This window comes from Hyaena hyaena, unplaced genomic scaffold, assembly GCF_003009895.1.
Source record: "Hyaena hyaena isolate Hyena2069 unplaced genomic scaffold, ASM300989v1 scaffold_30, whole genome shotgun sequence".
Taxonomy (NCBI): domain Eukaryota; kingdom Metazoa; phylum Chordata; class Mammalia; order Carnivora; family Hyaenidae; genus Hyaena; species Hyaena hyaena.
Genome location: NW_024080662.1, coordinates 1,826,514 through 1,854,144, shown reverse-complemented (window position 1 = coordinate 1,854,144; position 27,631 = coordinate 1,826,514). Strand labels below are relative to the sequence as shown.

The window sequence follows — 27,631 nt, the reverse complement described above, 5'->3', positions numbered from 1 at the left end:
ATGGGCTAAAAATAGCTGAGTATTGAGGGGGGGTGCAGAGCTCAGATTTCTCCCAAAGGTCAGCCTGGCCTGAATCATTCATAGCTGCCTTCCTACCCTACACCCCCACCCCCAAACAGAAAGAGGCAATAACCATTTTCTATAGAAGTTTATTCCCAAAACAGAGCGCGGCTTCACGGAACAATTTACACAGACAGGGAAAAGGGCCACTGGGCTGGAGCAGGGGACCCCCAAAGAGGGACATCTATAGAACCTAGGACATAGCAAGGACAACCCCCTCTCCCCACAGCGGGCCCCTCAAACCCTTCAAGGGCTGGGGTCATTCTGGGTAAGGAGAGCTGGGGTCCTGGCTGGCAGGATTTGGCACCAGTCAGTGAAGAAAAACTTTTAATCTCCTTGGAAACTGCCTCCCAGGAGTATGTGTGGGGAAGGGGAAGGGGGGAGTGTCTGCACAGAACCCCCTGCAACCCTGCACAACCCATTGTTGGTAGCGGTAAAAGGATGCCCGCTCTGGAGGATTTCTGGGCCTGCTATTCAACAGGGGGCACAGGAGTGGCCTTTGGCCTGGGAGAGCTAGGGGCTAGAAACTCCTCAAGATGGCCAAGTCCAGGGTCCTCAAGCTCCTCTCCCATCTTCTCTTTCATTGTAAACAAAGGGGGAAAACACATTCTCAACTGTAAACAAAGTGTAAAAGTTCCAAGTTTTAAGTTGTAAACAAACTTGGAAAATGTTTTAAATCTTGACCTGTAAACAAAGTAACAAAATCTAAGAGTCTCCAGTTCTGGACATCAGACAAAGTAATAAAAGTGAGCTTTGTGAACAGGGTCCTAACAGTCATGTTTGCCTACAGAAGAGAATAGAGTAGGATGGAACTAGTTACTGCAGCCCAGGTGCCAAGGGCCAGGGAGGGTCCTGTAAACATGGGAGGCAGTGGCACCTACATTCTATGTCTTCAGTTCCCTTGTTTCTGCTCCCTTTGCTCCCACTCCTACCCTCAGAAGAAATTCTAGCACAGGGCAGTGTCAAGGAATCAAATGGCACCATGGACAACTTTTGCTCATAGCAGGGGTAGGGGCTGCCAAATGACCCCCTAGTCCACCCTCTGCAGGAATGTCTGAATAGAGGCCTGAGCCCCTCCCCATGGGAGAAAGGGAAGCCTTGCTCTGTAAACATGACATCTGCTGCTCCACCAGCGCCCCACAGCATCAGTCCTAGGTCATAAGGCAGTAAGTGGCAGGGACTCCACATAATAAACACACACATCCACGGGGAGGGGCAGCATGAGCAAGCCCCGTGAGGAGGTCAGAGGACCCCTGTTTCCAAGACCAACCCCTTGTCCCTGAAGTTTGGCCCTTGGGGCATCCAAGAAAAAGCAAAGATCAGCTCTGGACTTTGGGCCCCAACAATATTCAGATCAATGGGTGGGAGGCAACTTGCTCCTCCTGTCTGAATCCGCCCCAGTGAGATGAGAGAAAAGAGCATATGGTTTGCCAGGGATCCAAATGGGGCCAAACTCTACCCTCTGTCCCCTTCCCCTCCCAGCCCAGCTTCAGAACCCCAGGAGACGGAAAAGCTGAAAAATAACATAAGCATATCTCTCTGGTTACAAAGGTACAAAACGTATAAAAGTCCTCCTTTCAGTTCCTTCCCCCTGCACCTGTTACACACATGCTCACACGCTCACGGAGAGAGCAAGGAGCCTCAGCACAGCAGCAACAGGGAGAGCTGGGGGCCACGCAGGAGTCTGCCTGGGGATCAGCCCCTGACTCCTGGAGTCTCTTCCGTTAGCTCAAATCTTCCATTGCCCTCAGCCATTCCTTGTCCGTGAGTCTGCCCTTCAGGAGTGCCCCTCACTCCTGGGAACTCTGCAGGGTTGAATGCAGTAGTCAGAGGTGGTTGCTGAGAGAATTCAGTCAGAGGGCTCTGTGCTTCCCCCCACAGCCTGGGCCCCTGCCACCCTTCCCCAACCCGATCACCTTTGCCTCTCAGTCTCCAGCCCCCTTACACCCATTTCAGGGTTCTCAGACCCCTTTGCCTCTTCTTCACCCTAAGACTCATCAGCAAGGCCCCTCGGTCACCTATCTTCTCTCTAGGCACTCAGCAAGCACCTGCTATGTACAAATACTACATTAAGCACTTGACAGATTCTTGTCTCAAAAAGTCTCCACATCTCAAAGAATTTGTTACTACAGACACATTTTACAGATATGGAAACAGGGACTCAGAGAGGTCAAATTTGACTCCTGAGCCCAAATCCCTGCTCAGCCCCCCAGGCCCACCCCCAGACCCCAAAGTTAGGCTGCAGTGGGTCCAGGCAATACTCATAGCTCTCCCTCAGCCCTCCCCCAGCACCCTTCCAGAGTCGCTGGCAGCAGGCCCCAAGTCCCCTGCTCCTCCTTCCTTTCTCTTCTTCTGGCTCTGCTTGGGTTCTATGGGCCTCCTACCTCACGCCTGAGGCCCCTTTCTCCCCAAAGCCTCCTTTCGCCCTGCGGCCCTCCACAGGGCCTGACCTAGCTGTTCCTCCTTCTCAAAACTCAACTCTCCTCTTGGCTCCCAAAGCCTCGCAGCACTTGTTTCCACCCCACCCCTTCTTTGGCTCCTGTGCACCCAGCTGCTTCCCACGTACGACTGCTGTTCCCTACCCCACAGGTGCTCCACAGGCACCTGAAATGCACCAGGTCCCAGCTTAGGTCCTAGGTGATCCACCTCACAGTGCCCACAGGCACGAGGAACTTAACATTGACAAAACCAATCAATCAATAAATGGATAAATGATTTACCTTCAAAGTTAGCTCTTCAGCCTGGCATAGAAGATGCCCCTATCCGCACTACTTCTGGCCGCGCCTTATCCCACACCACCTCCCAAACAAAGCCTCCCAGGCAATGATTCTTCCTCTTCCCCTTCCACATCCCGGGTTACCTCCTACTTCTGGCCCCTGCTCTCACTGCCCTCCTCCCACTTGTTCAAGCCCTTTGGAGGGCACTATCTTCTTCCTTCACCCAGGAGGTGCAGGGTCGGGGGGTGGCACCAATCATACACCCAGCAGGTCCCTGCTAATCACACCACCATTCCCTGCCAGATTTCTGCTCCCAGCCCATGGTACCCTGGCTGTGCTAAGCCTGGGGCAGCCCACCCTGTCTGCCAACCCACACCCCGTTCTATGGCAGAACACAGGCCAGGGAACACAGGAGGTTGCCTTAAGCTGATGAGGGTGTGGGCAGGTGGCTAGACCCTGCTTACTCTGAGTCTGGAGATAGCTCCGAGATGCTGTGGGATGTGGCAGAGCGTGGCGTGGAGGGCCCAAGTGCAGAGGCTGCGGCAGAAGGCGTGGCAGTGGTGTGAGGGCCCGAGGGCGTGCTTGAGGACTGCACAGAGGAGGAGAGAGCCGAGGAGTTGAAGGAAGCAAGGATAGAGGAGAGAATGTCCAGCTGCTCTGTGGAGGGGCCATGGCTAGGGCCACTGGCTGGGTCCTCCCTAATTCTGAGCAACTGTGGGGGTGGTCCGAGGCCTTCTCGTGAGGGGTGCCGGCTAGGCACACGGTCCAGCTGCTCCCCTGAGTTCGATCTCCTGGATAGAGAATCCAGGGGCCGGGATGGCAAGAGGGGGTCCCTTGAGAGTTGCCGCTGGGGAGACAGGGGCAGAGGCGGGGGCTGTGGGTCAAGGTCCCGGGCACTGTGGGGCAGGGGCAATGTGCTCAACCACTCGCAGGGCGCCCCTAGGTCCAGAGCATCCCGTGACCCAAAGCGGCCAGCCCTGGCACCAGGGTAGTCCCTGGGTGGCTGCCTCCGTGGTAGGGTACTGCCCCGGTCCCTGGGCTCCGGGCGGCCTGGCGCAGCATCCAGGCGTTCCTGGGAACCTGGCCGACTCAGGGGACGAAGAATAGGGGCAGGGGCCTCCTCCAGTCGCTCACGGCTGAGTTGCCGCCGGAGGAGCAGGTCCAGCTGTTCCCGAGAGGAGTAGCGGCTGGCTGGCTGCGAAAGGCTGCCCGTGGCCCCTCCAGCATAGATGCGACCATAGGAGGCAGCTGGCACAGCACGGTGGCCCAAGGTGGCTGCACGGCACCAGGAGAGCTCAGGGGCACCTCGGGTCTGAGGCACCAGTGGGTACTGCAACCGGTTCTTCAGGATGCCTGTGTGAGGAACAAATAGGGGTAAGGTACGTATGTGGCGCGGGGGGTGGCAGATGCTCCCTGGGTCTAGGGCTGCAGCTGCCCCTGAGGTCCCTATGACACAGGGTTGGGGACAGAAACCCCTTGGGGAGGGGCAGAGGCAGCCCCTTGGAGATCCCATAGTGGCAGCAGGACAGAGCTCAGAGTGGGAAGGCAGTTGTCCCCTGGGTCAGGACAGGGTCAGTCTCCATGGTGCAGGAGTAAGCCCAAACCTCTCCTTGAGATCAGAAGAGGGGCAACCTCGAGGTCCTGGCAATGGAAGGGAGGCTCAAAGGGGCAGGAATCCCCTGAGCTGGCGTAGAAGCAGTCCCTAGGGTCCCAGAGGTATAGGCCAAAGTCAAGGATCATACCTTTCCTCTGGCGCTGGGCCCGGCCCAGGGAGGTTTCATCTCCACTGGTCAGGGCCAGATCCGGCTGGTTGTTGTTGGCTGCATCCTTGCTGGTGTCCAGCCCCAGGCGCCTTTCAGAGCCCCAGGTCTGCAGAGCACAGGGAGTGGCCTCACATTCCCCCAGGGCTGGCCAGTAGGACAGGAGGTCATTGCCATCCACGTCTGTGGAGCCAGAGCAGGTTACAGGAGCTTCTGAGTTGACCCCATTGATTCATGACCCCTGTGATACAGACTCAGTGACCACTCGTCTAACCCTGACCCTAATGACTCCTGAAACTGACTGTACCAACTGAGCAGAGCTAGGAATAGGAGAGTGTCTCTCAGAAATCAATGGAACCATGGAGAGGGTTACTGTTGAGCCTGCCACTCTGGAGGTGGACAGAGAGTAGGGGTGGGGGAACTTGATGGCTGAGGGGTCAAGAAGAATCCTGGAAGAACCAACCAGGCTGAATCCCAACCCTCACAGAAGAAGAGGGGCTGGAGAAATGACATCTCACCCTGTGACATCTCTGACCTTGACACTGACCTTGTTGCCCAGGCTGTTCCTGGATCTCTAACCAGCAGAACCGCTAGGAGGATGGGGAGAGGTGTGCAGGGGCCCAATGATGACCCCAGGTTCCCAATAGGCCAGTCCCAGTAATCTTCAGGGGATATCAGTGTCCCTGGGTCACACCCAAGTGGAATATGGGGTGCCCCCTGGGTACCCATGGGGTCAGAGTACTCTCTCACCTTTGGGGTGAGTGAGGAGCCTCTCACTCTGGGCTGCCCGGCGGAGAGGACGCTGGAAACGCCCCCGTGTCCGGCCATTGTCCTCACTTTCTGAGGATGGAATGGACAGGCTTCTCTCCTCCTCCAAGGACAGGTCACTGTCAGAGTCGGAGTCTGCAGCTAGAGTTGGGAAGATCAGAAGGAGGAAGGCACATCAGTGGCTTAGGGAGGTGAGGAACTTGGGGATCAGGAAAGAGCCTGGAGCTGAGGGTCTTGGGGTAGCTACAGCAGGGAGCTGGGGCTGGGGACCTGGGTAGAGTCTGGAGTGGGATTGTATGGAAGGGCTGGAACGTGGTGGGAGAACCACTGGGGCAGTGACCTGGGGGGAAGATCGCCCCACTGCAGTCAGCTGCTGCTCTCTACAAAGGGAAATGTTAGGGGCACCTGGGTGACTCAGTCAGTTAAGCGTCTGACTTCGGCTCAAGTCATGATCTCAAGGTTCATGAGTTCAGGCCCCACGTTGGGCTCTGTGCTGACAGCTCGGAGCCTGGAGCCTGCTTTGGATCCTGTGTTTCCTTCTCTCTCTGCCCTTCTTCCATTCACACTCTGTCTCTGTCTTTCTCTCTCAAAAATAAATAAACATCCGGAAAAAAAAAAAAAGAAAGGGAAATGGTGGGGAGATCATCTGCCTCCCCCACCCAGTCCTGGCCCCTACCTCCACCAGCATCTCGATGGAACATGGCCACATCCAGGTCAGTGGGGCCAGCGTGAGCCTGGAGGCTGTGGTCAGTGTGGTCAGCAGCTGAGCCATGTCGAACCAGGACATTGTCCCTGGAAATGCAGGACCCCCCCATCAAAGAGGGATGTGATGGGGTGCTTTGGAGGCTGGGGTATTTGTAAGCACATAGCCAACTGCTATGGAATGGCTCTGAAGGCACCGCTGGCTATGTGGCAAGAAGCATCTGGGGCAGAAACAGGAACAGAAGCCCAGGTGCCGAGATGGGTAGAACCACCATCCCAGGACCAGCAATGCTACCCTCTGGTCAAGTGGGTCTGGTCTGAGCTATACTGTCCTCCTCCCAAGAAGGCTGCTCCGCTCACCTGAGGTAGCTGCGGCCCCGCTGGCTGTCTTGGTCCTGGGTCCGGCCAGAGCGGGCACTGCTCACGGAGGAGACAGTGGAGGCACCCAGGGTGATGCGGATGAGGCCGCTCTCTTCAAAGAGGGCCGTGTTGTTGTAAGCCCCGTGCCCCTACAGGAGGGGGTATAGACAGGAGCGTGAGCCGGCTCTGGAGAGGCCTCCAACCCTGGCCTCTCGGGGCCCCCAGCTTGACTCCCCAGCCCTGAGAGCCCCTCACCGTGCCAGGTGCTGGCCTTGCCTCCTCGGGCGCTGCCTTTCTAGCCAGACAGGCCGGTGTCCAGGCAGCCCGAGCATCTGCATTCAGGACACAGAAGAGCAGCAGCACCGCTAGGCCCTGTGTCAGCAAGGGTCAGCGTGGGGTCAAGAGGGGTTACCAAAAGTCAGTGAGAGATCAGAAATGAGTCAGAGGTCAGAGGAAGGCCAGCAGGGGGTCGCCCAAGGCTCATATAAGTCACTATGGGTCAGCAAGGGGGATCAATCATTGCAAGTTAGTGTGAGGGAGTGAGGGGTCCACAGGTGACCCAGTAAGGGAGTCAGAGAGAGTCTTGGAGGCATCAGAGTGGCCCAAGTGACTAAGTCAGTGGAGGCCTGTGTGGACCAGCAAGTGGCCAGAAGCCACAGTGCTGGGGAAGCTCAGTCCAGGACGAGCCCCCTGCTCGGCATCAGTCATCCAGGAGGAGACAGCTCTCGACCTGGGCTCAATGGCCTGCCCAGGGTTTGGGCCACCCTGTTGAAGCCCCACCAGGCTGGGAGTGGGGAGGGGTGCCAGTTACCTGGAGGCCACAGAGTGCAGCGTGGAGGTAGTGGAAGGCCAGGACACTGTGGTTGACTGCCAGGAGGCCGAAGAGCCAGGAGGCACTGACCAGGAGAAGCAGCAGAAAGCAGCTGCGAAGGCTCCTGCTGCAGAACAGGGAAGGACACAAGGGGACAAGCATGCATTACGCAGGGTTCACGTGGGGGACAGGAAGGACAGGAAATCACAAAGGAAGATGGCGGTCTCCGGAGGACACTAGGGGAGACAGGAGGTCATCAAAAGAACCAGGAGGATAGTCAGGGAGCCAGGGGGGACATGGGGTGGGATATGAGGGAAATGTGGGAGATAGGTGGGGCACGGGGGCAGGGGCCCTGTGAGCCACCCAGGCCAAGGGAGGCTCTGGGAAGACAGCAAGCAGAGCACCTGTGGGGCCAGAGTATGGAGAGGGCACCAGAGAGGGGCCATAGGCCCAGGCAGGTAGAGCTTCATCCCCTACCCAGAATCCAGAGCCCAGCCTGCCCAGGAGGGGACTGCCATTCGGAGAATCCCCCACTTTCCCCAGCCAGACAACTCACAGCACAGAGGTCTTCTTGGCCTCCCTCTGCCCGGTGGAGCAGGATGTGCGGGCAGCGAGAAGAAGCATGGTCCCATTCATCTGGACCCACGGCCAGACATGTGGAGCAGGGGTGGGACAGAGAGAGACAGAGACAGTGAGAGAGAGAGAGACAGGGACAGAGAGACCAAGACACAGAGAGGCAAAAGCAGTGAGAAACACACAGGCATACAGGCATGCCCACACACACACACACACACATACATGACAGCGAAATCAGAAGCAGAGAGGGACTTAGACTCAGAAAATGTCCAAGATAGGGAACCAGAGAGGGACTGAGAAATGGAGATAGAGGTCCACAGAGAGGGAGAGGCAGCCGAGTTTCTGACCTCACACCTCCTGTCTCTGTGCCAGTTGAGCAGAGAACAGAAATTGAGGCCAAGGCTTGGAAACCCAGGGACTGCCCCCTGGCATTCCCCCGCCGACACTGCCCCGCCTGCTGCAGAGCGCATACTCACCACGATGACCAGGATGACAGGGCCTGCAAAGCTCCACATGAGGGGTTCATGCACCGAGATCCAGCAGAAGTCGGGGTTCCCATAGCCCTCGGGGTCCAGGCCGACAGCAAGGCCTGTAGGGGAGGAGAGGAAGGACCCAAGGGGTATGTTCTAGAGCAGCTAACCTTCTCATACCAGGGATGGGAGCCCTTGAGCACATGGTGAGGTGGGGGGCGGGGATGGAGGCCGAGGTAAGGATTGGGACTGGGTGCGGGGGCCAGAGTCAGGCTGTGTGATAGGTACAAGCCAGGGGCCGGGGAGCAGAGCCCTCACCCAGCAGCACGGCGGGAACTCCCCAGCCCAGGGCGTGGTAGAAGCGCATGGCTCCGCGGTCCACGTTGCGGGGCTCAACGTGCATGCGGTAGAGGTGCAGCCCCTGCACAAGGAGCCACGCGAAGGTGCTGAGGAAGAAGTAGTGCAGGAGGATGGCGACCGCGGTGCACACCAGCTGAAGGCAGGGTTGGGGGGCGTCAGTGCCACTCCCGCCTCGTCCCGCTTCTGACCCCTAAACCACAGCACCTCACCCCAGCATCGTGCCCCAAACCTGGGCCCCGACCTGAGCATCCCTGACCTCTGACCCTGAGCTTTGGCTCCAGGACTTCCTAGGCCAGGTAAGGTCATCAAGACACAGGTCCCCTGGCCCCGACCCTGCACCTGGTTGTGGGTCCTGTGGATCCCCAGCAGGAAGAGGAGCTCTGCCACCCCCAGGGCAGCCGCCACGTTGGCATGGATTGCACGCATGTTGGACTTGAGGCTGCGCAGGCTCAGCAGGATGGCTGCGGTCAGAAGCAGCGCGGCCACAGATACTGCCATGACCACGTGCGTGAACACCGCCAGCAGCTCCAGGTCACCCTCTAGCCGCTGTGGGGACAAGGATGGTCGCTGGGGGTGTTGGCCATCCCTGCCCTTTGGCCTGCCCACGTCCTCAGGACTCTGAACACAGTCCCACCTCACGGGGGGAAGCATCCATGAGGACCCCAAAGGTGCCTGTCCGGCTGCAGCGACATCGAGCATGAGACCCGTTCCTGTGCACCAGCTCGCAGTCCCGTGCTGTCCACATGCCGTGTTGGTCCGCCCTGTAGCCACAGGGCAGTTAGACTTATCATCCCTTTGGGAAAGTGCCCCATGGCCAGGCGGGGGTTTGTGACAGACAGTGGGGAGGGGCGGGGGAGGGGCCTGAAGCTGAGGAGCCGCATTCCTCATGGGCCTGGGTGTTAGGGACATTGGTAGGGGCCCCAGGGGTAGGCTGAGCTCCCCCAGGGGCCAACAGGGGACCAAGGGTTTCTGGAGCAGAGGTCCTCACGGGCCAGGCGGGTCCCACTGCACGCAGATCGCCTTGCTCCGATTTGCTGTCTGTAGCAGGCGGAACTCCAGGCTGATGGGGGACTCCAGGACACCCCTTAGGAAGTTGCGTCCATGGAACACAGCCACACTGACCACCGGGGAGTTCATAACAGGGTTCTGGGGGAGCCTGAAGAGACACCCCACCTGGGCTCAGACTCTGCTGACCTCCCCAAACTCTGACCGCCTACCTCTTGGTCATCATGCCATTGGCATGGCTGACTGAGTGTCGGGACACCCCAGAATGGATGCTATTTTGGGGAACCCCCTCAGCTTCTGATGGGGTGTTTCAAGCCCCTAAGTCCAGTGGCATAGCTGGGCTGTCACGGTTCTGCAGAAATGGCAGGTTCTCTGCAGCCAAGGGACTTCAGACTCCCTGCCCACACTGGGGTCAGTGGCCTGAGCAGCTCGACTGTTTGCCTCAAACCACCCTCCCTGCCACCCGCATCTAACTGCCATCAATTGGTCAGCCTGTCTCTGCCTGCCTCTGTTAGCCAGTTTGCCTGTCTGTACCCAGTGCCTGTACCTCTCCTTCATACGACTGTCCCCACCTGTGGCTCTGGGCCTGTCTGCAGCCCTGCACAGCCCCATAGAACGTGATTCACATGGAAGCCAGCATGGACACGGCTCCCTGGAGCTGCGCATGGGAGCTGTCTCAGGATGTTTGTGAACCTGTTCATTTGCCCACCAAAGATGGGGTGCTAGGCTGGGTAGAAGCTTGCAGGCAACTCAGGGGAGAGAGGCTTGGAAGTAATACCCCCGTGGTACCTGGCACCCCGGCGCTCGGCCTGGAACTGGGCGGGGAGCAGCCCCCCCAAGGTGCGGTAAACGAGGAGGATGACGATGGAGATCCCAGGCTCGGGCTCAGGCTCCTGGGGGGCCGGAGGGGGCGCCACACTTGAGGAGGTGGAGTTTTCCATGCTGCTGCTGCTTGTAGGCAGAACTGCCAGGGGAGGGGGAGCAACCACTATCAGTGACCTCTGACCCCAAGCACCCACAAACCCAGCTCTGAACCAACCCATCGCAGCATCAAGCATGGGAATCTCTTCCCTGAAGGTCCAGGCCTGGGAGACGGAGAAAGCAGGAGCCCATGAAGGGGACATGGGCTCTCCAGGGCTGGATCCTGGATATCAAGGCCTGGGAGAGATCATCCGTGGTGAGGGAGAGAGTCTGGCGAGGTGAGAGCGGCCCGGGGGGTTGACATGGGAGGGTCTCACACAGGGGTCTCACATGGCACAGCTCTGGCAAGGGGAGAACTTGCAGAAGGGCAGCATGCTATCTGGCAAAGGAGGTGGGGCAGGGAAACAGGACCTGGGCCAGGGGTCACCCAAGGGATCTCACCTTGAGGTGAGGATGGCCGTGGGGTCTGGGGAGGCAGCAGCACGTGTGTGTGAGGATCCCAGGCATCCTGGCCCCGGAAAAGGTTGCTGTGGTAACGAGGGTAGCGACGGGTTCCCCGGGTGGGACTGGGGTGCTCCATGCGATCGATGCTGAGCACTGTCCAGGAGGAAGAGGGAGTGGTGAGACCCAACAAGGATCTCCTCCCCATGCAGAAGGCTCCATCCCCTCCCATCCCCATCTTATACCCAAGTCCCACAACCCCTCACTTCAATGCTACCAGCACAGAACCTGTCCATGCAAAGCGCTGAGGGAGGTGGCACAGCCTCCTACTATGAATGTTGACATCAGTAGCCCCCAGCCCCTCAGACCTCTAGGCCCTTGCCCCTTCACAGATCCCTTCCCACCTCCCCCCATGCCACTCATCACATACTGATGTTAGGCGTCACCAGCCCCACGGGATTCAGGTATGTGAGCTCCATATTTCTCGCAAGCGTGGCTGCATACTCCTCCAGATGCTGCACCAGCCCTGCGCTGCCTGGGGAACCCCCAGGGGCCCGCTGCCCCAGCGCTGCCCACAAGTCCCCGGTCTCCGGGGCAAGCAGTGCAGAGCCTGCCCACAGCAGATTCTGGAAGCAGGGAGATAAAAGTGGGCTCAGCCAGGTGAAGACATGTGAGGGGAAACAGGGCAGGTCTGAGGGGTCTGGCTGGGTACTCAGACAGGCCCCAGCAGGCAAGGGGGGGGCTTTGGAGAGGACAAGGGAAGAGGGAGAGCCCAGGGTCTTCATTTTCCCAGGGTCAGGAGGGGCCTGAGCAGGGGTCCAGGAGATGGGGAGCACAAGGCGTAGCCCCACCTCATTGAAGTGGGCATCCTGTGTGGCTGTCAGCCCGAAGCCCTGCTGGTGACTCTCAAAGGACAATAGGTGGGCCAGTAGTCGGGCAGTGACTCGAACATCTTGGCTAAAGTAATGTTCAGTGTGGCCAGTCACCTCCCGCAGCCTTTGAGCCAGCTTCTTGGCCTCCACAGTATCCAGTGCTGTCTTATTCAGCTCTAGGCCATCCAGCTGCCAGGACAAAGATGGGGATGGTCGCTCTGTGGTACCTTAGGCCTTTCTCAAAAGCTTCACAGGAAGAAGGGTTTGGCCAGATTAAAGGGCAACCAGGAAAAGCCCAGGAGGTCAAGAGCAAGGGCATGATATCTGAGGACATCATGGCTGGGGAAGCCGAGGCCAGGGCTGGGGCCAGCGCACGTCTTGAGTGCAGGGTCAGGTCTGGGCAGTCTCACCAGCAGGTTGAGTTCTCGAAAGGCAGGGGAGGTACAGTTGAAGAGGTCAGGCTCCAGCCAGCCCTGGTCCTCATCACACAGCCGCACAGCAGCACCTAGGGGCAGGTGAACCATGGTCAGGCCTGGAGGTGGGACACCTTCACTGATCTGATGAGCACAGCACCCTCCCCTAACCCAGGGAGAGCTCTGATGCAGAGACAGAGAATAGTAGGCATCTGTGACTGGACTAGCTCCTAGCAAGGCAGGTCCCAGCTGCCTATCAGTCTCAAGGGACCTGTGGGCCATTCAGAATCATTGATTACATAAAGCAGAGCACAAGAGTGCTTGCTCTGTTTTTTCTCTCTCTCCACTCCTCTCTCTCTCTCTCCACTCCTCTCTCTCTCTCTCTCTCTCTCTCTCACACACACACACACACACACACAGACCAGGGCAGACATGTGGCCCAGAGCAAGCAAACACACACACCAGTGCCCACATCTACACATACATGGACATGTGGACCAGGACAAACATACATACACACATGTTCTCTGAAGTATGCACACACAGACCAGGTTTCCACGAGTATTGCATGACCAAAGCGAGGGTGGGGTGCGAGTTCTCACACCAGCTTGAATCAACCCAGTGGTGCACTCTGCTGCCCTCTCGCCCCTGTCTATGAGATGAGGATTGGGGCTGAATGAGAATGGACTTAGGTCTTAAGAGAGCTCACAGCCATCAGAAAGAGGAATCCTATCTTAAACATAGAATCCCCCAAGACAGACACACAGACACGTGCACAGGCACAGAAAGACACACACATGAGCATGCATACATAGATGATCTCTGTCCAGCCACTGTAGAGACCTCAAGCAGCAGGGAGGGTTCTGCAGGGATCTCAGGCAGTGGGGAGGGGCCCTCAGGCAGCAGGGAGGAGTCTATAGGGTCCTCAAACAGAGAGGAGGGGTCTTTCATAACTTTACACGTAGGAAAAGGCCTGAAGGGACCTTAGCAACCAAGGAGGGGGTCTGCAAAGATCTTAGGAAGTGGGGAGGGGTTTACAGGGTCCTCAGGCAGTGAAGAGGGGCCTCTGAGGACCTCAGGCATCAGAAAAAGGCCCCCAGCACCCTCAGACAGTGGGAAGGGGCCTCCAGGAACATCAAGCAGCTGAGAGTAGCTTTTAGAGACCTCAGGCAGCAGGGATGGGTCCGCAGGGATTTCAGGCAGCGGGAGGGGTCTGCAAAAGCTCTGGCAGTGGGGTGGGGGGCGCAGCACACCTGAGCAAACACGTACCCCTTACCTGCACCCCGCAATCCTGCCCAGAAGCCAAGAGAAACAGATGGAGGCTCAATGAGAGGGTGGGGAGGGACCCAGACCCCCTAGGAGGTATTGAGGAGCCCACATGGACCCCTACCCCACTCCCACTTCTTTGCAGGAGCAAGGCCACCCAACTCAGGAAAAAAAGTGGCTCCAGCAGTCAGAGAACAGGTCTACTCCCACCCTCAATGATGCCCCTGCCCCCCAGGTACTCACCCAGGGCCCCCCGAGGACAGGGCACTGAGGCCATCATGCCAAACTTGGTCTGGGGCCACCACACGCCAGATCTCAGGGACTTGGGGCAGGCATCATAGAGCACTAAGGAGAGAGGAAGCACTGAACCAGGTGGCCAGAGGCTGGGACGAATGACAGCCACACCCACTGCTCCTTTACCACCCACATCAGACCCACCACCCACCACTCCCCCACTGGCCTTACAGGAGCTGGCCTGTCAGATTCTGTGACAAGTCATCAAAGTATCTGGGGCAATGTGGGGGGTGGTCTCCTCCAGGAAACACTTCCCAGAGCCCTACCCAAGGAGCCAAACATGCCAGGAAACTTGGCGGCAGCATGCCAGAGCCAGCCCTCTATATGTGAGGCTGCATGGAGCCTGCTCACCTCGGCAGCCACTGGCTGTCACCTCTGCAAAAGGACTGTCACAGCTGTTGCACTGGCGGCCAAGGGCTCCTGGGCGACAGGGGCACTGCCCGCTGTGGGGTGCACATGAACGCGAGGTGGAGCCCACAGGGTAGCAGTCACATGGGAGGCATGAGTCGCTGCCCCGTGGTCGGTAGTGGAACTCCTATTCGAGAATGGATCAGGGGCCTGAGGTCAGAGATCAGAGCTTAAGGTAGGGGTCTCAGGTCAGGGCTTGAGAAATGAGTGGAATCAAGGGCAAAGCGTCAAGAGAACAGTACTCACAGTACTCATTTGATTGGGCTTCAAATAAAATGTATGGGAGGAATCATATATCAAGGACTAGAAATAGCAGTTAGATGACAGGGGCAGGGGTCAGAGGCTAGGGCCTGAATCAGGTGGCAGAGATCAGCAAGCTTGATAAGAATCACAAATCCTGGCTACAGAAAAGCTAAAAGGTCAGGAGTCAGGGGCCAGGCATACCTTGCAGTGACACTGCCCGTTTGTCTTATTACAGTTGGGGTCAAAGCCCTTGTGAACGTCACAGTTGCAAGGGCCACAAGTTGGGCTCCCCCACCAGCCCCGTGGGCACTGCTGGTCCATCCTGGAGGTAGACAGCCAGGTGAGATGAGAGATGCCTCCATGATATCTGTGACAAGTCCCCCTCCACCCCAGGTCTTCCCATCATCTCAGTCTCCAGCCCCTCACCTGTGCTCACAGTGGTGCCCGAAATAGCCACCTGCACAATCACAGGTATAGCCATGGGGAGCTCCTGGAAGGTGGCGGCATGACCCCTGGTTCTGACAGGGATTCAAGAGGCAGGCGTCCACACACCCTGGGCCGTAGTAACCTGCAAGTTAGGTCAGCAAGCTCAGAACACCGGCCACACAGCATGGGAGGAAGCAGGCACCTGTCCTTCTAGTGATCCCAGTCTTTACCACGAGCCCCTGGTTCCTACCCAGATCACCTTGCCCTACCCCCAAGTCACACCTGGCCAGCAGGTGCAAGAAAAGGTCTGCCAGAGGTCTCTGCAGTCAGCATGGGGTGGGCAGGGTCCAGATGCACAGGCGTTGGTCACTATACAACCAGGTTCCACGTTCACTCGGTGGTTAGGGGGAAGCAGGGCTGGGGATCCCGAAGGCGTGGAGCCGAGCCATACCCCCTATGGACACAGCCAGCAAGGTGTGAGCTCCATGTCAAAGCACCTACAGAGCCCCTACAGAGCCAGCCACCTGATCTGATGACCCTTGACACACAGTCTCCCTCAGACCCCCGCAAAAGCCCAGACCCTGACCCCAATATCCCCAATTCAGCCCCCCATGGGACCCCTAATCGTGCTGTCCCTGACACCAAGCTCTAATAACCCTTGATAATGTAAGTCAGACCCTCACCTCCAACAGCACAGAAAGGCCTGTCTCTGATGGCTCTGGGTCACATCCCCTCCCCACGCCAACCCATATGTGAATAGAACTTTTCAAGTCCCAAGGTGCTCCTGATCTCTGACCACTCACCCTAATGGCCCATATTATGTTCCCATGCTGACCCCCACCTGGATACAGCCAACCAGACCCTGAGGAACCTCCTCTTCACTGCTGGGGGGTAGGCCTCCCACATGGAGTCGCTTTACCTTCAGGCCCTGTAGTTCACTCCCCACTGCCATGGTGTCCTGGGGGAGGGATACAGTCAGCACTGGAGGTGTGGGGGTGCCTAATGGATCCCTGCCCTACCCTAGACTCAGCCTTGGCCTTGTCCTAGCCCTGCATGACCATCCTCTGCCCCTCTGGACCAGAAGAATGGTCTGGGAATGAGCTTCCCCTGAGTGCGGAGGACCTGCTGGAGCCGGGGGGGCGGGGGCGGGGAGGGAGGGGGTGGCAGTGGAAAATAGCAAGGTTTCGGTCTAGGGCTGGGCCCAGACAGGCTTCTCTTTCCTGGACCCAGAATAGACTCTGAAATTTCATATCTTTGAGCTAGGGAGATCAGGGCAGAGATCAGAAGGGGTTCCTAAGAGTTAGGGAATGTACTGGCTGTAGAGGTACCCTAAGACCAGGCCAGAAATCTGGATAGCCTCTCTGACCTGAGCAGGCCTGGCTGGCAGGGTGGGCTCAGAGCAAGGACATGCATGAGGAAGGGACTGCAGGGAGAGTGATGTACAGTGGAGGGAGTTGAGGGACTAGAGGGGGGTCAAATGAGGTGGGTCTGGTTGGAAGACTGAGAATGGACTACCCCAAAGTCAGAGATCAGACCTGGAAGAGGCTATAGTCCAGTGAGACCATGAGGACATGGTGGCCCCGCCGGCCACCCGGCTCCTCCTGCAATTCCAATCGCAGATCGTGCCACCGGCCATCACTGACAGTCACCTGGTCCAGAAGGAGGTGGGCAGCACGGCCCGAGCCCCTGGTCACTGTCACCGACAGCAACCCCCGATCGAGCTGCAGATAGAGAAACACAGTCCTGGGGTCAGAGTCCCAAGTTGGACTGGGGCTGGGAGAGTCAGGAGGTGAGATCAGGGGGCTCAGACATCAGAACTGCAGGGCTAAGGCTATATCTGGCACACAGGGCATTGTGCCTAGGGACATCATGTCGCTGAAGTTAGGGGACTCAGAGATCAAGATCAGGAGCTGTAGACTGGTGCAGCTAGCACAAAAAAAATATACTGGGGCCCTGCACCTGCAGAGGATATTATGGCGGGGAAGAGGGTCAAGGGCCAGGGTCCAGAGCAGGGTCAAGTATGGTCAGTACACCTGGCAGGACTATGTTGGATGACCAGCATAGAGGTCGCATTAAAGGTTGAGGGTTGAGGGTCTAGAGAGGGGCCAGGAAGACAGACACACCTGACAGAGGAGTGTGCTGTGTGGCCCAGCCTGCACTTGCATCAGGACCCCCTGCGTTGCCCGTGTCCGAAATGCCAGCCCCAGGTACCAAGGCACAGACACAGTCATGTCATTTCCAAAGTCCCAGCTCAGTGTCCCATTGCCACGGAAATGATGCGGATGGGCCATGGCTGAGGGGATAAAAGGAACAGAATCACAGGCCCCACCTGAGGAACAGACCTTACCCTGCAGGCCCCTCTTGCCCCATGCTGCCCACTCACTGAGCCTACAGTCTTTGCCACCGAAGCCCACAGGGCAGTCGCAGCTGAAGCCGCCCCAGCGTTCTGAGCAGAAGCCGCTGTTCTTACAGGGACCTGAGTCGCAAAAGTGCAGCTTGGCCTGGCAGCCTGGGAGAGGAAGGCACATGGAGGATGTGAACACATGGGGGGCGGGGGGCATGAGTACTAGACAGGATACAGGGGTCCAGAGGGGCCAAAAGTGGCCATGATTTCGGCCCCGTATTCTCTCAAGGTGGACTTGGAAGGAGGTGGGCCCTAGGGGTTAGGCTATGGCACAGTGCTTGCCAGCAAAGGAAACAGGCTGAGGTCAGATTTGTTATCACTCCACATGGCCCTCCTCCCCCTCCCTAATATGAGGATATGCCTACCTGCCATGGTGCCATTGTTTGCAACGAAGGCTGCCATGTCCGTTCGGCGGCCATCAATGTACAGATCCCGCATGCAGCCAATGAACTCCTTGTGCGACACGGGGAAGTTCTCGGGGAGGTTGGGGACACCCCCCAGGAGCAGAGGGCCCGTTAGGTCCAGGGACCTGGGGATCAGGGGTCCGCATCATTGTTGGGACAGGGGCCAAGGTAGGGTTGCTCCTGGGGGCCACAGGAAGTGGGGGGATGGGGGTAGAACTCAGAGGGTAAAGGTGATTTAGTGGGGAAGGTAAGGCCAGGCCAGGGAAGAGGCTAGGGCCTAACTTTAGTTGTGGGTTGAAAAGGAGAGCTCCTGATGGGCAGATGGTCTGGGGAAAGGTGAAGGAGGGGCTGACGGCTAGGATGAGTGAGGCATTTGGGTGGTTGGTGAAGGGTCTAAGGGTGCCAAGTGGGGATGTGGGGCATTAGGAAGGCGGGCAGTGGAGACAGAGGGACTGGGTGCTTGGGGACCATGTGTGCCAGTGGGGAGGCAGGGGTAGAATAAAGGGACGGGGCTAGGATGAGGTAGGGTTTCAGTGTCCTAGCGGGGAGAGGATTTGTGATTCAGAGAAGCAGGGGGTGGCAGGCTGGAGAGGGGCGTGGGGTGAGAGGGTTGGAGTGGGCTTTGGCAGGCAGAAGGCATAGAGATCAGGGGCTGGGGTCTCACTTCTTGGAGCTTGTTTGCATGCCAGCAGCTGCACATGAGTAGTTGCCAATCTCAGCACCAAACTGCAGAGCCACAGCCACGTCGCAGTCATCCACGCTCAGCACAGCCACCTTATCCTTGGAGGGGCCCTGAGCACCCCCCAGGGCATCTGTCCGGGGCTAGAAACCCAGGCACACCCCTCAACAGGACCTCCAGGATTGACCCCTAAGGGGCAGAACCTGGCATCCCAGCTCCCCTCATAGTGCCATGCCAAGGATGGTGCCCACCTTGTTGTAGTATCTCAGATGCACTGTGTGCCACTGCCCGTCACTCAGGCCCCCTGGAACTGTGGGGCTGACCACTGTATTGGACTCACCTGTGCAGGGAATACAAGTGGAAGGTTGTCTGGAGCTGCCTAGTTACCTTTCCCCCCACCCCATCCCCACTCAGGCACAGCTACTCCCAGGATGGTCAGAATACATCAGATCAGTCCCATCCACTGGTGACCATATTGGCTGGACCACAGTGTCTTTGGAAGGTAGAAGCACATACTACTTGAGAGAGAGAGAGAGAGAGAGAGAGAGAGATGGACTTTCCCCCAGGGAATGGCTAAGGGGGTAAGATCCTCACTGATGTCTGTTTGACATGGAGGTAGGTGTTTAGATGTACAGTGAGGGAAACCTGAGAGGACTCGAGGCTTATGCCTCCCAGCCATCTCACCTACACATGTATCCCCTTGCCCACATACACATCCACAGGAACACCCACCCGTGGAATATGTAAGCCGCACTTGCCCGGCCACGAGCTCCAGGGCCAGGAAGTCGTGCTTCTCGTTCAGGCGCCCGTTGTAGAAGAGTAGTCCACTTGGCTGCACTGTTGCGAACCTGGGTGGGGTGGACAGGGCACGTCACCAGCGGGACACCTCCTCACACCCACCATCCCTATGACAAGAAGTTTTGCAGGGCGCCAGCCTAGGCTAGGGTGGGGCAGGAAAGAAGGAGAGCAGGTGCAGTGATGTCAGGGACAATGCATTGACGTCAGGGACAGTGACGCTCTGAGACACCCAGGCAGGACATGGGGGAGGGGCGGTGTCCTATGGGACGTCAGCATGGGACAGCCAGGAATCTAACTCAGGGTCACGGAGGGAGTGGGGACGGCGTGGAAGCGCGCAGAGATACCGGACGGGCACCTACGAGAGGGACAGCGTGAGATGGAAGCGCTGCCGCAGGCCGCGGAACATGACGAACGAACTGGGAGGGAAGGAGCGTGCCGCCACCTCACAGCGGGGGCCCTCAAAGGCGCCGCCCGCCGGGCACTGGCAGCGGAAGCCGCCGTCGGGCCCGTCGGCACAGGTGCCCCCGTTGCGGCAGACTCCGGGGACGCAGCGTCCGGCCTCCGTGTCCAGTTCGCAGTCTTCTCCTAGGAGCCAAACAACGGTTGGAGGAGGTCACCATCACACCAGCCCTGGCTCCAGCCGCCCCGCCCTCTGAATGGGGGAGCTCCCTGGCGCGGACACGCCCTCTGTCAGCCTGGCCCCGCCCCACGTTCCCAGCAGCTCCGGTCACGCCCCCACGGCCACCCCACGGCCACGCCCCTGCTGCAGACTCCGCCTGCCTAAGGCTTCTATTCCTTCAGCGCCTTAGGTTCCCCCAGGGCCGGGTTCTACCGCTTCGCGCCTAACTGTGCCACACACCCGACCCTGTAGACTCAAGACTGACTCCCCTGATGTGAAGAACCGGGCACCCTCCTACACTGTTGGTGGGAATGTAAACTGGTGCAGCCCCTCTGGAAAACAGTGTGGAGGTTCCTCAAAAAATTAACAATAGAACTCCCCTAGGACCCAGCAATAGCACTGCTGGGAATTTACCCAAGGGATACAGGAGTGCTGATGCATAGGGGCACATGTACCCCCATGTTCATAGAAGCACTCTCAACAATAGCCAAAACATGGAAAGAACCTAAGTGCCCATCAGTGGACGAATGGATCAAGAAGATGTGTTTTATCTATATGATGGAATACTACATGGCAATGAGAAGGAATGAAATCTGGCCATGTGTAGCAACATGGATGGAACCCGAAGGTGTTATGCTGAGCAAAATAAGTCAGGCAGAGAAGGACAGACACCATATGTTTGCACACATAGGTGGATTAGGAGGAACTTAATGGAGGACCATGGGGGAGGAGAAGGGGAAAAGTAGTTGGGGAGAGGGAGGGAGGCAAACCATGAGAGACTCTTGAATGCTGAGAACAAACTGAGGGCTGATGGTTGGGGAGAAGGGAAGGGTGGAGGAGGGCACTTGTTGGGATGAGCACTGGGTGTTACATGGAAACCAACTTGACAATAAACTATTTAAGGAAGAAAAAAAAAAAAAGACTGACTCCCCATCCCCACTTGCACTGTAGCCCCACCCCGACGTTCTGCCGGTGGCCCCTCCAAGCCCACAGCCGCCCACCTGTGAAGCGCGGGCGGCACACGCAGGTGTAGCCGCCCTCCCGCCGCGCGCAGGCGCCGCCGTTCCGGCATGGGTTGGAGTAGCAGAGGTCGAGCTCCGTCTCGCAGAAGTCTCCCGTGAAGCCGGGCGGGCAGCGGCAGCGCAGGCCTGCGATGGGCTGGATGGGTCTGAAGAGCGTGGAGGCCGAGGCCAGGAAGGGCGCGGACGAGTCGAAGCGCAGCACTGACACGCACTTCATGTAGTTCTCACAGGGCTCGCGCAGGCACACGTTGTCGTCGAAGGGCAGCACGTCCAGGAGCGAGCGGGCGGCAAGGGCCGAGCGGCGCACGTACAACTGTTCTTGCAGTTCCTCCGAGCTGAACCAGGGACCCGCAGCGCCGGCCCCGGCCCCGCGCGGTGCCAGCGCCGAGAAGCTCACATTGAGCACAGTGCCCCCCACATCCGTATCATTCTGGATGTTGAAGATGAAGACGTCCTCGGCGGGTGTGGCAAGCACCGCGGCCACGCCTTCCAGGAAGTGTCCCAGCAGCGGTGACAGGAAACGCTCCTGCCACATATTCTCGAGGCGCACGGTCAGGCTGTTGGCCAGCAACTCCTCTGTGATGATGATCACGCGTAGCACACACTGCGCCGTCACGCTATGCAGCCCATCTGCGGGTGGGGGTAGAGGCAGTGGTCAGTCTGGGGTCAGCGGCTGCCCCTCCCCGGTACTCAGAGGGCTGGGACCAGTGAATGCCTAGACCCCCAACACCTGTGAGTCAGCACGCTGACCCTGCCAGACACAAGGGGGTCTGAGACTTGTGACCACCATCTCCCTCGGCATCAAGGTACCAAGTTGCTGCCTCCTCTCCCCTCCCTCCAACACCAGGAGAGACCTGAGTTAGCCCTTGGGTCAGTAAGTCATTCCTCCAACAGTACACAGGAAAGTCTCTAAATAGTCAATAACCCACCCTCCCCCAGGTTATCATGGTTAGCAGTCCACATTCACTCGGAACATAAAGAGGAGCCAGGGCCACTGACCACCCACCCTACCCCCAGCATTGCGTAACCAGCAACATCCCCTCAAAGAAACAAACAGGGTTCTAGATTAATGATAACCCATTCCCTATCTCTGGTCAGCAAACTGCTTTTCCATGGCACTAGAAGGGTCCCTGGCCCTGTGACCACTCAACTCCATTCCCCAGAATTCTGGCTCAGCAAATTCCCTCTCTCCAGGAAGGTCTTGAACCCTGACCACCGCCCACCTGCCCTCACTCAGCATTCTTGGATCAGAAAGCTGCCCATCATCCCAGACCTGGGTCCTGTGATCTCAAAGGTCACCTCCCAAAATGAGAATGAAGTGCTTATATACCTTGTCCCCAGACCCTAGTACACATTGGATGGTCAATAAGGATTTGTTGTTGAGTGAACTGAGGGATAAATGAAGGCTGTGCCTTCTTTGACAGTGCCAGTCCATGCTGTAGAATTGGGGAGTGAGAACCAATTGAAGCCTCTCTCCCAACCTTTGCAGCAGTAGGCACGATTGCAAGAGCCTCTCCCACCTGCACCCTCCTCTGAGGGAGTATTTGCGAAAGTCTGGGGCTGTAGAGGTAGAAAATAGACAGGTGGGCCTCTGGACATTTTCCCAAAGAGCAGGGCCTCAGTCAGCCCTGTGGATGGCCACCAGGCCAGTGTAGGCCCTCTCTCTGTCTGAAGCTGCCAGAGTAAGCTGCTGTTCATGACCATTAAACCACTGGCCTTAGTCCCCTGTACAGATGGGGTGAAGGTCAGACTGGACCCAAAGTAATGCTTCATCTGAACAGGGGTGTGGTGTGGGCTGACTGTCCCAAGCTGGCTTTTTCTGTGGCCTCCAGAGCATTAACCAAGGACTTGCAGGCTTTTGGGGGTGGGGCACTATTGCTAGTGTAGTAGACAGTTCATACAGTCTTTTGGAGTTTGCTAGATGCCCTAGTATCTTTGGGGTTCTGTGGAGACTGCCCAAGACTCTAAGCAGAGACCATGTGAACCTAACCTGTGAGGTCTATGGCAGATCCTGTGGGGGTGCAGGAACCCAGCATTTAAGGGATTCTTGGAAGGCTTGGAAATCCTTCTTTGGTTTGAGGTACCCTGTGGAGCACCAGAGGCCCTGACAGGTTGACGTCACTGGGTCACTTGCTTGCCCCCCATCCCTCACCTGTGACAGTCACCAACATGGAGGCCACCAGTGGGCGGTTGTTGTCTAGCTTGCGGCTGAGTCGAAGCTCCCCACTGGTCTGGTTGACCACCAGCAGCTGCAGCTCATTGCCCCGCTCAAAAGAGTAGAAGAGATGGTCAGAGACATCAGGATCGTAAGCTGGGATGCGTCCAATAACGCCTGAAGGGAAAGTGTCTGAGCGGTTGGATACATAGTTGTTGAAGAGGATCTGGAAGTTGTTGAGCACAGGGCTATTGTCATTCTGGTCAACCAGGCGGACATGCACAGTGGCTCGACTGACCAGAGGGGCAGACGTGGCCTGCACCACAATCACATACTCCTGGCGAGCTTCATAGTCCAGGTCAATGAGTGCCGTCAACTCTCCAGAGAAAATGTCCATTTGGAACAGCTCAGGGATGTTCCCCTCCACAATCTGGTACATTATATGGGCATTGGGGCCTTCGTCAGGGTCTACTGCAGTAATCTGAGCCACCACTGAGCCCACAATGCTGTTCTCCTTCACTCGCACCTCAAACTCCTCAGCTGGGAAGACAGGTGCATTGTCATTTACATCCTGCACCGTCACCTGGATGCTGACTGGAGTCCGCAGTGGGGGCACACCTCGGTCCACTGCGTAGGCAGTAAGCTCATACACTGGCACAGCCTCCCGATCCAGCCGCCTCACTGTGCGGACAATGCCGGAGGTGGGCTCAATGGTAAAATCTCCATCCCCATCTTCCCCATTCTGGAAAGTATACTGGACCCTGCCATTGGCATGAGCATCCCGGTCAGTGGCTGAGATCTGTAGGACACTGGTGAAAGGGGGGGCATCCTCAGATACCAACCCTGTGTAGTGGGAAGCCACAAACTGTGGAGCGTTATCATTCACATCATTGACCATCACCTCCACATAAGTGGTGTCTGCCTTCTGTGGGATGCCATTGTCCCGAGCTGTAATAGCCAGTGTGTAGGTCACCTGGTCCTCATAGTCCAGTGGAGCCTGTAGTGTAATGGCCCCTGAGTCTGCATCAATGCGGAACTGGGGCAGGTTGTCCTCCAGGAGATAGGTGATACGAGCATTCTCACCCACATCATCATCAGAGGCACTGATGACCACCACGGTGCTACCCACTGGTCGATCCTCATTCACGCTCACAGAGTAGTGGGCACTTTGAAAGACAGGCCGGTGAGTGTTGGCATCTGTGATGTTGATGTGCACATAGCAGTGATCGTGAAGGGCACGGTCAGAAGCAGTTAGCACCAGCTTGAAGTAGCGTTCCTGCTTGTAGTCCAGTGGCAGAGCCAGTGTCACCAGACCTACACCCCCCTGGGTGCTGATAGCAAAGCGATTCCGGGTGTTGCCACCTGTGATCTGGTAGCTGATGGCGCTGTTAGCATCACGATCTACAGCAGTCACACTGACTACAGTAGTGCCCACAGCTGCATCCTCATTCAGCCGCAGGTGGTACTCCTTCATCGTAAACTCAGGCCGATTGTCATTAACATCTAGCACAGTCACCGTGACACTGGCTGAGGCTGAGAGTGGGGGTGTGCCATGGTCTCGTGCCTCCACACCAAAGAAATAATGCTCCACAGACTCACGGTCCAGGGGACCACTCACAGAGACCCAGCCAGTGGCACTGTTTATCACAAAGGGCATATCGGGTGCCACACCAGTTAGGGAGTACTCCAGTCTGGCATTCTCCCCATGGTCCGCATCCACTGCTTGAATGTGGATAACTGAATGGCCCAGGGGTGCATTTTCCAGTACAGAGACCTGGAAGGGTGTGCTGACAAAGATAGGAGTATGGTCATTGATGTCCACGACCTGGATGCTGGCTAGGCCTGTGTTGTTGGACAGTGGTGGCCGGCCTGCATCCTGTGCCCGGATGCGCAAGGCATACTCTCGCTCTGCCTCAAAGTCCAGAGGTGCCACCACCTGGATCTCGCCGGTGAGGCTGTCGATTGCAAAATGGCCACGACTATTGCCGCTGATGATGTTGTAGTGCACCAGTCCATTGGCATCCTTGTCCCGGTCGGTGGCTGTGACCCGCAGTACCACCGTGTGGGGGCGCACATCCTCGCGCACTTGCGCCACGTAGCGCTTCTCGCTGAACTGGGGCGCGTTGTCGTTCTCGTCCAGCACGGTTATTTGCACACGCACAGTGGCAGAGCGCGGCCCAGGCTCTAGGCCCTGGTCGGTGGCCTCCACCACCAGCTCGTAGCTTTCCATGTGTTCGCGGTCCACCCGACCGCTGGTGCTTATGAGGCCAGACCGCGGATCAATCTCGAAAGCAGCGGCAGCAGCTGCGCGCGCAGCTGGCGGCCCCACGAAGCGGTAACGCAGGTTGGCGTTGGGGGGCGCGTCGCCGTCTGTGGCACGCAACTGAAGAATGGGGTAGCCCTCCTCCACGTTCTCGCGAAGCGTCTCCCGGTATTGCGCCTGCTCAAACACCGGCGCGTGGTCGTTGCGATCGGCCACTGTAACGGCCACCATGGTAGTGGCCGAGAGGCGCGGCGAGCCGTGGTCCTGCGCCGTCACGCGCAGGTAGTGCCGCTCCATGCTCTCGCGGTCCAGAGCAGCCTCTGTACGGATGAGGCCGCTTAGTGGGTCAATGCTGAACAGCTCCAGCGAGCGGCTGTTCATGAGCGCAGCCAGCGAGTAAACTAGGCGCCCGGCTTCGCCTGCGTCCGGGTCTTGCGCCACTACTCGCAGCACCGCGGTGCCAGCCGCCTCGTTCTCGGGCACTAGCGCCTGATAGTTGTACTGTGGAAACTGCGGATGGCGGTTAGCGGCGCGACGGGGGCGGACCCTGCTCGCCGGGGGTATTTTCCAGATTCCTGACTGAGGCCGGATCCCCGGGGGGCGCGGCTCGGGGCGCTGAGGGAGGAAGCGGCGGCGGAAGAGACCACGCGAGCGCATGCGCTCGGGCGTCGGCTCGGGAGCTGTCCGAGACTCGCGTGGTGCTGAAACAGACACGGGAGCTGTCCTCTCTATGCGCGGTGCTGAATCCAGTCCAGGGCCACATCCCACAGCCCCGGGGGGACAGTCCGGCTGGGGGACTGTCCTCTCCCCTCGAGATGTCGCAGTTCTCTCGCTATGACCCCTGCGCCTCGGTGCCCACAATCCCCCACAGCAGCGCGTGGTTCCCACTTTTTGGGGGGTGCCTCTTCCAGCATTCTTCTGGGAGAACACTGGCTTGTAACCACGGGGCCGAACCAGACGGTCCAACGGGAAGGACAAGCTGTTCTCCAGGCTCGGGACCCCTGGGGACAGAGCCTCTGGAGACTGACTATCTTTTCGCAAGGGTCCTGTCCGCCCGCAAGAGGAGACCTCTGGGCGCCAGCATAACAGAGACCTTGGTCCCTGTTCTGTTCCTTGCCCGCGGCTGCCTAAAGCCTGGACCCCATATTTCGCCCCCAGCCCGGCGTCTTGCTGCTCAGGGGGCCCTCGACCACTCTGGGCGCTTTGCCTTCCCCCTCGGAGCCCCACGAAGACGGGCTGCCCGACTCCCAGGCCAGGCTCTTCATCCTCCTGGACCCCGGGCGTCTCGGGACAAAGAGCTAAGGCTCCGCCGCCGGTCCGCGCCCCTGGCCCCGTAGCGGCAACTACCCCTGGGTCCCAGCCTTGGCCCCCGTCGACCCCCAGCTCCTCTAGGCTGAGAGGGAACAAAGAGAGGAGGAGAAGGAGCAGGAGTAGTGGGGTCGTCGGCCCCCTGAGACCCCACCACGGCGGCCGCCTCGCCATCACCCCCCGCCTCCCCACACGGCCTCCACCACCCCTCGCCCGGGTCCGGGCCTTGGGCCCGCCCCGCCGCTCGGGCCCCCTCCCGGGCCCCTGCCGCCGCCCCGGTCCCCCGCCTCTCGGCCTGTCGCTCCGCACCGGCTTCGCCCTCTGGGCACCATCTACTCCGCAGCCTGAGGCCCTTTGGCGTGCGGCCCCGGCTTTTGCCGCCCCCACCACAGCATCCCCGACGCGGCTGCCGCCTCCCGCCGCTCCAACATGGCTCCCGGCCTCAGCGATGGTTCGTTCCACCTCCGCCCCGAAGCCCCAAATCCGGTGGTACAGTCCATTGCGCATGGCAACTCTGAATAATGAAGCTGTTGTCGCCATCTTTATTAAGGTCAAAGCAATAACTGCTGCCCGCGGTGCTGAACAAATCTTGAAGATTCGCCGCTCCTGAATCCACCCTCCTTGCCTTGGGACATCTCCCTCACCCGCCTTCCTGCTTCTAGGTCCCAGCTACAACTCTCATCCTCTCTTCTGTTTGCAGGTCTTTTGTTCCCCTTCCTGAGCACTAGTTCTGGATCCTGTCCCGGATTTTGGTATGAAAATTGGTGCCAATGTTGCGCAGAGGGCGTTCTCATGACTCTTGGCAGGGGTTCCATGTGGAATCCTGAGGGCGGAGGGGAGGTTGACTGGATGGGGACCTGGGACGCCAGACCTAAAGTTGACAGCTTGAACTGTTCGATCACTGAGTTTTAACTCATGAAACACGTCGCGACCATCTGTTTGGACTGTCTCTGCAGAGCAGGGACTGGAAGTGACCCGCCCAGGCGTGAATAGAGGCCAAACTCTTCCCTGCCATGCTGGAACCCAGCAGTCTCCTGCGCTGGGGGCCCCTCCACTAGAGAATACACCCTCCTCCAGGCCGCGGGTCTCGAAAGCTCTGGGATGCC

General features: G+C 58.3%; 1 protein-coding gene across 1 annotated transcript; it reads right to left on the bottom strand.

Moving 5' to 3' along the window:
* Nucleotides 1-133: 133 nt before the first annotated feature.
* Nucleotides 134-26,699, bottom strand: CELSR3 (cadherin EGF LAG seven-pass G-type receptor 3). The gene is made up of 35 exons (XM_039228115.1): nt 22,952-26,699; nt 20,779-21,429; nt 19,518-19,743; nt 19,093-19,208; nt 18,612-18,700; nt 18,346-18,503; nt 17,643-17,806; nt 17,257-17,382; nt 16,997-17,166; nt 16,409-16,594; nt 15,715-15,831; nt 15,156-15,327; nt 14,874-15,015; nt 14,649-14,769; nt 14,148-14,331; nt 13,746-13,847; nt 12,234-12,328; nt 11,803-12,012; nt 11,382-11,577; nt 10,952-11,107; nt 10,379-10,553; nt 9,573-9,740; nt 9,219-9,345; nt 8,924-9,130; nt 8,543-8,717; nt 8,231-8,343; nt 7,735-7,814; nt 7,179-7,302; nt 6,623-6,739; nt 6,368-6,516; nt 5,982-6,097; nt 5,288-5,440; nt 4,520-4,720; nt 3,242-4,130; nt 134-1,865 (listed from the first exon to the last, which is right to left on the bottom strand). Exons 1-35 carry the CDS (start codon nt 26,697-26,699, stop codon nt 1,838-1,840), a joined length of 9,951 nt encoding a protein of 3,316 aa, XP_039084046.1. The 3' UTR covers nt 134-1,837.
* Between the last annotated feature and the right edge of the window lie 932 nt (nt 26,700-27,631).